The sequence below is a fragment of the Cyprinodon variegatus genome, unplaced genomic scaffold (assembly GCF_000732505.1).
Source record: "Cyprinodon variegatus isolate N-32 unplaced genomic scaffold, C_variegatus-1.0 Scaffold544, whole genome shotgun sequence".
Classification (NCBI taxonomy): domain Eukaryota; kingdom Metazoa; phylum Chordata; class Actinopteri; order Cyprinodontiformes; family Cyprinodontidae; genus Cyprinodon; species Cyprinodon variegatus.
Window position 1 is genome coordinate 310544 of NW_015150997.1, and position 11492 is coordinate 322035.

Below are 11492 nucleotides of genomic sequence, written 5' to 3' on the forward strand. Positions count from 1 at the left end.
CACTGTTACACAGTTGGTTAGGATGCTTTCTATTGCACAGCGATAAAAGTTCACCAGGTTAGTTGAGGGGAGCTGATTCTTTCTCAGTGTTCCCAGGAAGAAGAGGCGCTGGTGAGCCTTTTTGACCAGGCAGGAGGTGTTAGTTGACCAGGACATGTCTGCTGAGATGTGGGTCCCCAGAAACTTGAAACTGGAGACATGTTCAACAGCCATTGCATTGATGTGGATGGTGTCGTGGGTGCCTGTTGAATCTTTTCTGAAGTCTATGATGAGCACCCTCGTTTTGGTGGTGTTGAGGAGCTGGTTATTTGCAGTGCACCATGTGGCCAAGTGCTCGATCTCCTCCCTATAGGCAATGTCATCGTTGTTGCTGATGAGACCAATCACCGTGGTGTCGTCCGCAAACTTGACGATGGATGATGATGATTAGACGCGTACACAGGCTTGCAGTTGTGGGTAAAGAGGGAGTAGAGAAACGGGCTTAGCACACAGCCCTGTGGTGGCTCTAATATTAAGAAATTACAAACAAGGTTTTCAGAATACCATCTCTGCATGCAGAAACTTTTGAACCCCTGGGTGCCGCTTCTGTTATCTATAAACAGGAAATGGTTGCTTCAAGGCACACTTACACCTGACGATAAGAAGTTGGAAAAATGCTGCCTGGTGTTAAGTTTAAATTATTATTATTAGTTTAATTATTAGTATTATTAGTGATATTCACATGATACAGTGGTAATATGGTCTACAGGTTTATTGACTTAGGGGATATTTTCTTTAAATGGTTTGAGCCCCTTATGCCAAATGAGCATCTTTCAAATCCTGCAGCTTTTGTGAAACGTGTTACAGACTATGTCCGTGCATTTCTGGCCACAGTTTAACAATATTCTAGCTCTATGTGACAAAACTCCAATCATAATGAACACATTTCCTGAACAGGACACTGTGACCCCAGAGACACAACATGCATGTCCCTGATGAAATACATAAGTGTTTGTATGTGGGTTGAATGTTCTAGAACGGGCCTATTATTGTTCTGATCCATCAGGTTTGCTGGTCGGTGTGATCCTACGTTATGGCATTCCAGCCGCCAGCTACCACAACAAGACACCCCCGAGCTGCTCGCTGAAGGAAGGACCTTCCAGCACCCTGCTGCTTAATGTAAGCGGCAAGTTCTTTGAGTACACCCTGAAAGGCGAGATCAACTTCAAAGAGATCCACAACGTGGAGCAGAATGATATGCTGCGTAAGGTAAGGGCAAAAATCCGTCATCAGATCTGCGCCCTGCTACCTTTTTTCCAGTTAACTGCGAATTTCTCTTCTTATTTCCAGGTGACCTTCGATCCGGAGGTTTTCTTTAACATATTGCTGCCGCCGATTATTTTCCATGCTGGGTACAGCTTGAAAAAGGTACAACGCCATTGTTTGAAAGCCAGAAATATAGCCCTTTGTATCTGCTTCTGAGACGAAGCGACTCGACATGTGAGACGATGTTGGGGAGTCTGGATGAAGCGTCTGCTGACACAGTGTTTCACTTGACAGATGGTTCGCTAAGAAAGTCTGTCACTGGCCAGACTGTGACAGTAGTCAACATAAGGGTCCTTTCTGAGAGGAAGTCTAGAGCAGATGTCTTTCGCTTCCTCTGTGACATTTTCACTAACACAGGAAAAACAGCTGACAACAGATGCAGTATTGACTTTTATTTTTTTTTTTATTATTTCTAATTTGCAGAATGGTAATTAGCTTCACATTTTATGAAATTGGGCTTGAGCCAGTATGAAATTCTCATTACATTATTATGCTATATTATGCTAAGTTCCAAAAACAAACGAGTATACCAGGGATCTAATTGCTGTCATCGTAGAACAGCTTGTCAGCTAACTTAGAAAGTGTTTTTACACCAGTCACAGCACTGCAACTCTACCTTTTCTTTTATGGACCTAGAAGAAAAAAGGTGATGCCATAAGGAAATAATGATTTGGCATTAAATTTCCACCACAGCTCTCAAACACAGATTCTACTGCTACAGAAGTGGTGCAGGCAACGCCAAAGCAAAAGGCCTTCAATATCACTACTTGATTTAATATTACACTATGGAGCCATTTCTCTTACCTCAGCATGCTGAAAACATGAAAGTAAAACTAAAGGCATTACCTACGTTCCAATTAAAAGGCTAGGTGTTATCTGACCACTTTGAGACACTTTAGAGCAGGGGTCTTCAACGTTTTCCAGGCCAAGGACCCCCTAACTGATGGCGAGATAGAGCAGGGACCGCCTAATTTTATATATATATTGTATGAAATTGTGTTCTATCAAACTGGTCCTATAGTCACTCTATTACAGATGGAGTCATGTAACGAAAGTAATTTCTCCCTGGGATTATTAAAGTATTTCTGATTCTGATTCCTGGTTGATGGGACAGGTGTTGTGAATGAAACGGTGCCCAGCTTGAAAGAGCTCCTGTGTGTCGCTGAATGTGTGCATTGATGACTGAAAGACATCTTCTGCCTCCATTTATCTGTTTACTACAGTGTGTTGAATTCATGTTAATGTGGATTTAAAGACATGTCAATTACTAGAAAAAACTGAAGGGGGGGAATATAAAAAAAGTCTAATCAACCAAAACTTTCACGACCCCCATGCAGTACCTCTGTGGATGCCCTAGGGGTTACAGACCCCCTGTTGAAGACCTCCGCTTTAGAGTATTGAAATTTAATTCTCAGATGATCAGCAAATCTTGATAAGAAGCTGACATTACAGCAGAGCTACCTGGTTGCTGTTGCAGTAAAACTCAACTTTTTCTTTTTCTGTTTTGTTTTTTAAACGCCAACGTGCATAAGGAGATTGGAAGAGTTTGACATAAGCTGTAGGTTTAGGACACTAATAAACATGGTGCCTCTTTGGTTTCTGCATCTTGGCTGTTTGGTATTTTTTTGAAACCAGGGATCTTTGCTCGCAGCTGAACTTGTCTTTCTAGTTAACAGGAAAAGTGTTTGAGGTATTGTGAAGTAATTTGATCAGCGTTGCAAAGACCCAGGTGAGGTAGAGGCAGCTTTAGAGAAAACTATTATCACTCATTTTAAAAATGACTTGTGTGTAACTTTTACTACTTTCAAGAAGGTGAGCAGAACTTCAAAGATTTAACTATAAAAACTTTAGGACTTCAGCAGTTAAGTGATGATAAAGAGCAAGTCGCGTCATAGCAGCGAGGTGAATAGTTTGCTTTTATGGGTTAATTGGCAATATTCAACAGTTTTCCCTTTAGACATGGTATTTTTCCTAAAGGCAGGCAGTAAAAAGTGCCTCAGGAACTAAGAGATTTTGGCATATTTATCCGCCTTTGGGTCCTAAAAGAAACTGGTTCTGTGGGGTATGGCGGCCTAGTGGTTAGAGAATTGCGCTTAGCTCCCAGAGGCTCTGAGTTCAAGCCCCACTCCCACAGACTGCCACTCAGGGGTCCCTGAGCAAAGACCCTTAACCCCACACTGCTCCCCAGGTGCCACACAATGGCAGCCCACTGCTCCCGAGTGAGATTAAAAAAGTTAAATTATTATTATTCTGCCTCTAGGCTGTTGACTCACAACCAAATGATTACATGTTCTTATGGACTCATAAGCTCTTTAGCTTGTTTTCTATCAAGATTATTCTTTTTTAAAAACAAAATAATAAAAAAAACTGGCATCTTAAAATATTTACATACTGAAAAATGAAGACACTAGTTTGGATAAAATGAGCCCTTTAGCACCAATCAACATTTTTATACTTTTGATACTTTTATACATAACTTTTTTATGATTATATGATAGTTCATCAAGCTAGATAAGTCATTTTTTTCTTAAATAAAGTGCATTTGTTCTTGGATTAAAGAGGTAAAAGACATTTTTCCAATGGAACAAGACAATTTACACTTAAAATAAGAAAACTCAATTGCATTGTCTTATTTAATGGTCAAATTATCTAATTATCTTATTTTAAGAGTAAAAATACTAATTCCATTGGCAAACCATCTCATTTACCTACTCAAAATAAGGGTAAATACACTTAATTTAAAATATTTTTAACTATTTCTTGATCGTTTTCCCAGTGTAGGCCCTGTAAACAGTGAATGTTCCCTCGTGAGTTTTTCTTTTTTTTGTAACTGTGTTTTAGTTTGGAATTTGCTGAGTCAAAAACAGTCCTCAGGAAAATAAGGATAAGGGGTCACTGCAGCTTGGAGAGGTCCTTTTTTATCAGTAATAACTATAGGGTTTTTTTTTTTCTGTTAAAGCAGCGTTTTAGCTTTCTAAGCCCATTAGGGCCCTATAGTTTGTACAAATAGCCCGATGTCGCTAAGCTAAGCTGTGGCTTGTCTTCAGAATGTCAACAACTGAATTTGATCAGTTCAACCATAACAGGCGAAGACCTAAATTTCCTGTAAATAAACTGAATCAGCTGCTTTTGTGTTACTTTGCTCCGGCAGTCAGATAGGCTTGATGCGGAAATGGTCTGTGCTCAGCTGCCTGTTTGTTTTTAAAGCAGTCAAACAGCTGGATGTGTGTTTGTGTAATGAGCCGTGGCAGCCGCTGACCTGAAGGTTTCAAGCTTCAGGTCAGGCTTATCATTAGCCTGATCACTGGTGCTTTCAGGAATTAATATTTCTTTATTCTCATCTCAGCTTTGCTCATAAGCCAATAAATATATTTCATTTTTCAGAGACACTTCTTCAGGAATCTGGGCTCCATCATTACCTACGCCTTTCTCGGCACAGCAATTTCATGCTTCTTTATTGGGTGAGGCTCTGATTTCTGTCCATTGAACCTGTATTCTGTATTTTATTTATGTGTGAGCTGTGATGACATGAATGCCTCTCCGCTAGGAATCTGATGTATGGCGTGGTGAAGCTTATGAGGGCGGTTGGACAGCTGACGGATAAGTTCTACTATACTGACTGCCTTTTCTTTGGGGCCATCATCTCAGCCACTGACCCAGGTAAAACTTAGAATAAGATATTCACACAAACCTTCAACCATCTTAATTTGTGGCAAATTATTTAATCCTTCTCTCTGCCTGTAGTGACTGTTTTGGCCATCTTTAACGAGCTCCATGCTGATGGGGATCTCTACGCTCTGCTCTTTGGAGAAAGTGTCATGAATGATGCTGTGGCCATTGTGCTGTCCTCGTAAGTCATGTTTTTTTTTTATCACTTTATTCAGTAGATACTAGGATTTAAAGATATAGCTCATTTTTTAAAATATTAAGGATGTGTAAGAATATAATTGGTAATAGTTCCCTTTCCTTTAGGCAAAAAAAAAAAGTGGTCAATATACATAGAAAAAAGCAAAAATGGGAGTTTTTTTTGTTGTTTTTTTTAGATTATCTGTTGGCTTTCCACTGCTCATGGAGTGGCCCTCCTCTGAGCTCCCCACGGTTAACCCAAATTACCTAAAGAGGAAGCTCTTTGGTGTTGCTTGACTTTCAGGACTGTAATTTAGAGCTTTGCTTTTTGGACTCCCTTCATCATTGATTTTTTTTTTTTTTTTTTTTTTTTTTTACTTTCCTGCAAACTCACTGCAACCTGGCATCTGTTTTACGGGAAAAAAATAAATAAATCAGCAAAGGCCTCTTAGAAGCCCACTTGAAAAAATAAAAAACCTTCCCTTTATGCAATGCTTTATTTTCTGAAATATTGTTTTAAACGAAAAATCATTCTACGCTCTGTGGTTCCATGTGCCGAAGAATTCTACTCCAGTTACATTTTATAGATATTGTCTCCGATGACCTTCTAAATTAAACCACCTTGCAGAGAGAATGTCACTTCTTTTTTAACCTAGATGTTTTTTCTTGAATACATTTATTATGTTTGCCTTAGATGTTATTTATACTACTGACCTTTTAATTTAAAGAATTCAGGTATTTTGTCTCTTTCAACCATTTTACTGATCCATGTTGGTGCTAAGAGAATACAGCTTTCTACCAGTATGTATGTAAGTCATTGATGAATTAAATACTGATGAATATTACCACTTTTCATTACTAATCTCCCTTTGACATGCAGCACTCTACCTCCCTCTAGTGGTTAATATGGGTAATTTCCAAAGTGGTGATTATCACACATTCCACTTTTAACTAATCTATTTTTTAAATATTATGGTATAATTTTGTGTAAGCTCTGATAAAGAGAAGTGAATGTTGATCGTTTAAATAGCTATGTTTTTAAAACGCAGACTGACTCAAAGTGCATATTCTATGTGTGTTTCTGCACCTCAGCTCCATCATGGCGTACCAACCTGCAGGCGCAAACACACACATGTTTGATGCCTCTGCCTTCTTTAAATCTGTGGGAATTTTCCTGGGGATTTTCAGCGGCTCCTTTGTGATGGGTGCTGCCACAGGCGTCGTCACAGCTCTCATATCCTTCCCTGTTTGTAGTACAGGATAGATTGACCCATTTGTAAAAGCCTGAGTCATGTTATTTCTAATGAGTTTGGTCTTTTTTTCATGAAAATCAAAAGAATTGATGGTCTTTAACTGGAATCCACGTCACCAAGTTCACAAAGTTGCACTGTTTTCCTTTGCTGGAGACGGCCCTCTTCTTCCTCATGTCTTGGAGCACCTTCCTGTTAGCTGAGGCCTGTGGATTCACTGGTGAGATGTCTTCATTTAATTTAAATCCATATAAAGAATTTGGAAAGTCTCAAATGGATATTTAATCCAGAGATCCGAAAAAAGGAAAAATCCTAATTTAGGAAGTAGAGTTGGCCTTATTCGCTGATTTGGATTTAACTTACTTCCCTTAACTTTGATTTCATTAATTACTGAGAGTTTTTCTACCGGCTGTTTTGCTTTCTAGTAACAGAATTCTAACAATTTAAAACTTTTATTCTTTACTCTTTTACAAGAAAGGGTACACCACACTTAAAAAAATATGTATTTTTTTTTCTAATTAGCAGATGGGATCTCCACTCCTGACATCTTCTCCAAAATATTTCAAAACTTAGACTCTATTCTTACTGCAGTAGTGATTTATAAACAGTTTGTAGCTGTTCTAATTAGCCTTTAGCACAATAAGTGTGTCTAGCCCCATTTAGTCCTCTGTACTCAATCATCTTCTGCTTTTTCTAACTTTATTTCAAACATTTTATAAACAAAAACCACAGTTTAAAATTTGTCATGATTTTGGAAATAATTTCCTTTTTAAACAATTTGTTTTCTTTTTGTTTGTCTTGTTTTTGGGTTTTCTTTTTGCAACCTCTTTGGCTTAGGATGATGTGTTTAGTGATTATGTGGGGGGAAAAAACAAAGATTTTTACTTTTTATCCTTAGCTGAGACCAGTTGAGCATAAAACCATCCAAACCTGAAAAGCAACTTTATCACTTTATATTGGTTTAAGTTTTTTTCTTTTAATGAATATACAGTTCATGGTCACCTGACTTGTTATTCATTGTATAATGTGGTATTTAGGCACTAAAATCAAAATGTGACACTGCCTTAAAATTACAAATTTGTCAGATATTATTATGTAATTAATCTGATAATGTTGTAGAGACAACCATTCCTGCTAAGAAGTTAACTTGTGTATTTATTTGTCATGAACTCTTCTATTGTGTTTAAAATCCTGCAGCTCGCCTGTTTAATGCAGCATGTTATAGATCATTCTGACACGTTTCTTGTTACCTGACAGGTGTTGTGGCTGTGCTTTTCTGTGGCATCACGCAGGCTCACTACACGTACAACAACCTTTCTGAAGAGTCCACGAAGCGCACCAAGCAGGTAGCATCTGCCCCATCCCATGCAGCCCCCTCTGTTTTGAACCCCCTGCACTCCCTGCAGTCTGAACAGGGTAGTATTACCAGATGGCACCATGATCAGCCCGCTGTGACCTTAATCGGGGCTGTTTGAGGACATCCGTCCTGACATGACTGCTTGGTTTCCCAGAGGGGACTCAGACTTCAGGACAGGCTGTGCAGATTAGCATGTAAACAGCATGCAGTGTGACACTTTTGGATCAGCATACAGGCTAGCTTTGTTTGTTTCTGAGGAAGTCACACTTTGCATACAGAAAAAAGAAAAGTTTTTTTTTTTTGGTTGTTTTTTCATTTTATCTTTAAGCTGTGTGAATCTACTTAGAAATCATGTTTATGATTTCCAAACTGATAAACAAAAAACTGTGTTTTAATTTGCAGCTTTTTGAGGTCCTTCACTTCCTGGCTGAGAATTTCATTTTCTCCTACATGGGTTTGGCACTGTTCACCTTCCAGAAGCATGTTTTCAGTCCCATCTTTATCGCTGGAGCTTTTGTATCCTTTTCAATTCCCTGAAAACAAACAAACAAAAAAAAGGGAAAAACTTAAAAATTAAATACTATAACTTTTGGAAATTCCCTACGGCTTAATTGGATTGGACTTCTTGACCAACTTGTGTCAGATGGCCATTTTTCTTGGCAGAGCGCTCAACATTTACCCGCTGTCCTTCCTCCTCAACCTTGGTAGAAGGGACAAGATCAGAGGAAACTTCCAGCACATGATGATGTTTGCAGGTACCAAATAAAAACACATGGTCTAACTTACATGGTTAATCTCAATAAATGTAGCGCCTAACAGTTTGGGATGCCGACGTTTCTAGGTTTACGTGGGGCTATGGCGTTCGCCTTGGCTATCCGGGACACGGCCACCTACGCTCGGCAGATGATGTTTACCACAACGCTACTTATTGTCTTCTTCACAGTCTGGGTATTCGGAGGGGGAACCACACCTATGCTTTCCTGGCTGCATATCAGGTGAACAAATATCTCTGGAAATAACAATAACCTCATTGAGACACATGAATATAAAAATACATGATATTCTGCAGAGTTTATAAAATATGTCCTAATGACAAAATGCTAATATCAAGAATTTTATTGTTGTTGTATCAGATTTTAAAACTATTTCTGAAGGAAAATGCACAGCTAGGCTTAGATAAGTGAAGCTAAAGCTAATACAATTAAATTCGCAAATACTTTTTATTTTCTTGTTGTTTTTTTACTTCAAAGAATCTCAATCTTTACCTTTAGAATATGTGCTTGGACTGGTGTCATTTATAATTATTTTTAGCAGAGTTACTGCTCAAATCTTTTGCTTAAAGGCCTTTTGCCTTTTTTGGCTCAATCAACCGACTTCCACTCTAGCTTTCTAGCTGATGACACCATGTCTTCAAATTATAAACTTATTTTTGTTAACGCAGTAGTAAAAAAAGATAAATCGTGTTTTATTTTCTTAAATGAATTAATTCCATCCTACATTTACAACTGCATTTAATTGGTAAGACATAAAATAACGCCAAGTTATGCGCTATGCAGACCTGAAAACAGTGAAATGACTTTCTAGGAAGTTTTATTTTGATTAGAGACTATTTAAAATCATGTTTTTGGATTTATTACATTTGTTCAATAATAATATAGGTTTGCAGCTACCCTCTGAGTTGAGCTGATAATTAGGGTTGTCAACTGTCCTGTAAAAGAAAAGGAATCTGTCCATAAAAACAGTTCTAGTTCTAAACCATGTGTACTAGTGGGGGTGGGGCCATTTTTTTTCATGGGAGCACAGAGCAAAATAATGACATAATAAAACCCAAAGCAATAAGTTACTCTTTATTATGTTAAATTAACCAAAGAGCCATTTGTTGATTTGTTGCTCTAGAGCAGGGGTAACCAATTAAAAATCAGTAAAGGTCCGGAGACATTTTTACTTATAAGTTACGCTGAATTTTTAAATAAAAAATATAAAAAAATTGAACTTTTTTTTTTTTTTTTTTTAATCTAAAGTGTTTTTTTAAGTAGAGAACAACAATCATTCAGTTTGGTATATAGACAATGTCCTGATTCACATATTTTATAAAACACATGAACTGACTGTTTTGTTTTTTCTTTTTTTTTGCCTTAATGTTCGCAGTGGGCTTTATGCTGCCCTGCAAGGCTTTAAACCTGGGTTTGAATGGAGACAAAGCCATTCTCAAGCACATACAGTATCAAGGTGCTCATTTTAAGCCTGGTTCCATATTTATTTCTGATTCTGTTCATGGTGGAGAATCCTGCTTCACAGCAGCAGGTTGAGCCAAACATCCTCTAAATATGCAGGGTCATCTTTGAGCACCATTTCACTTTTCTGTCACCAGTTCTTCCAGCCGTCCACCCTTCTCTGCTCTCTTTTTCTCATCTTCTTCTCCTTCTTTTCCATCATCCGGCTTTCCACAGGTTTGCCTGCTGTTTCTAAAAGTAGCAGCAGCAGCAACCCAGACTGACAGCAGCTCATTGGCAAATTTATATCACGTGTAGCCTGGTGCTGAACGCTCTGCAGGGCTTTACCATAATAACAGGAGAAACTGCGCAACTGTTGTCGGACAACATGCAGCAATTTATAAATGTTTTAAATCAGGTTGGGTCTGGCTTAGCCAGCAGGTGGGTCCGGACCCTGCTCCGCTAATCCGTGACCTCTGCTCTAGAGCAGTGATTCCCAACCAGGGGTACCATACCCCTAGTGGTCCGCGAGTGAATTGCAAAGGGTACATGAAAATATTTTATTTCTTAGGTAGTGAAATAAAATACGGCTGGGCTCTGTTTTGCTTAATGAGGATGCAATTGAAAAATTAAACAAGCTATATCAACCAAAAATTATGTTTTTTATTTGAGTTCACCTTAAGCTGTGACACACATACAAACCAAACAGAGGAACAGACTGGATGTAGAGAACAGCCTGGGATCAGCTGATTTTCATACTTCATAGCTGTAAGAGCTCATCAAAGCAGCTCACGTGTCTTGATGAAAACAAATTAAAACTAATTAAGTCAGTCTGACTATAATTTTTGTTCTTTATTTTGTTCCCAATTCATTAAGTTTAATGTGTTTATAAGGGAGTTAGTCAGAGGAGCTCCAGTTTATAAAAACAGGTTTATAATGTGATTTTATTTTATATTTATTTCAATTCCTTACTAACTTCCAGACAACATATTCGTGCTTTCGTGATTTGAGATAGAAAGCATAACATGCCTAATAGTTAAACGCTCCAATTAAAAGATTGAGTAAAACAGTTTTTCTTTTATAATCAGTTATTGTACGTTCCACTTTTGGAACATAGGGTTACACATGTCAAAAAGGTTTGGGAAAAACTGCTCTAGAGCTCATCTAGAAGGTGACAACTCTAAGTCTTGCTGAAGATAAGTGATATAGTATTATATTTCAGTAAGGGGGTCATAACAGCTGTTAGGACCGATGCGGTGGATCCAGTTAAACCCCTCTTTAGAAATCTGGGCTGCATGCATGCAGATATCCACAGAGATTAGTGGACCCTTGTGGGCGGGCACATATGATGACATTAAAGCTCACGCATTTAACAGTCAGACAAAGAGGCCTGAGAAAATCACCAAGTGTGCATTTGGGATCAACTAGTGTGCACATTTTAAAGCTACAGTGTGTAATAATTACAGGGATATACAGTCAGAAATGTAATATATTATACATAACTATGTTATTTATCATCAT

At 38.2% G+C, this 11492-nt stretch overlaps 1 protein-coding gene across 2 annotated transcripts in view; it reads left to right on the forward strand.

The window, feature by feature from the left end:
• Positions 1–11492, forward strand: part of slc9a7 (solute carrier family 9, subfamily A (NHE7, cation proton antiporter 7), member 7) — a 45330-nt gene that overhangs the window by 9901 nt on the left and 23937 nt on the right. For both annotated transcript variants that reach the window (XM_015391505.1, XM_015391506.1), the window contains exons 2-12: positions 1046–1248; positions 1330–1407; positions 4690–4766; positions 4853–4965; positions 5050–5155; positions 6244–6385; positions 6516–6621; positions 7659–7747; positions 8161–8274; positions 8402–8513; positions 8600–8753. In XM_015391505.1, the coding sequence (XP_015246991.1) occupies positions 1046–1248; positions 1330–1407; positions 4690–4766; positions 4853–4965; positions 5050–5155; positions 6244–6385; positions 6516–6621; positions 7659–7747; positions 8161–8274; positions 8402–8513; positions 8600–8753 (1294 nt within the window). The remainder of the gene's footprint in view (positions 1–1045; positions 1249–1329; positions 1408–4689; positions 4767–4852; positions 4966–5049; positions 5156–6243; positions 6386–6515; positions 6622–7658; positions 7748–8160; positions 8275–8401; positions 8514–8599; positions 8754–11492) is intronic.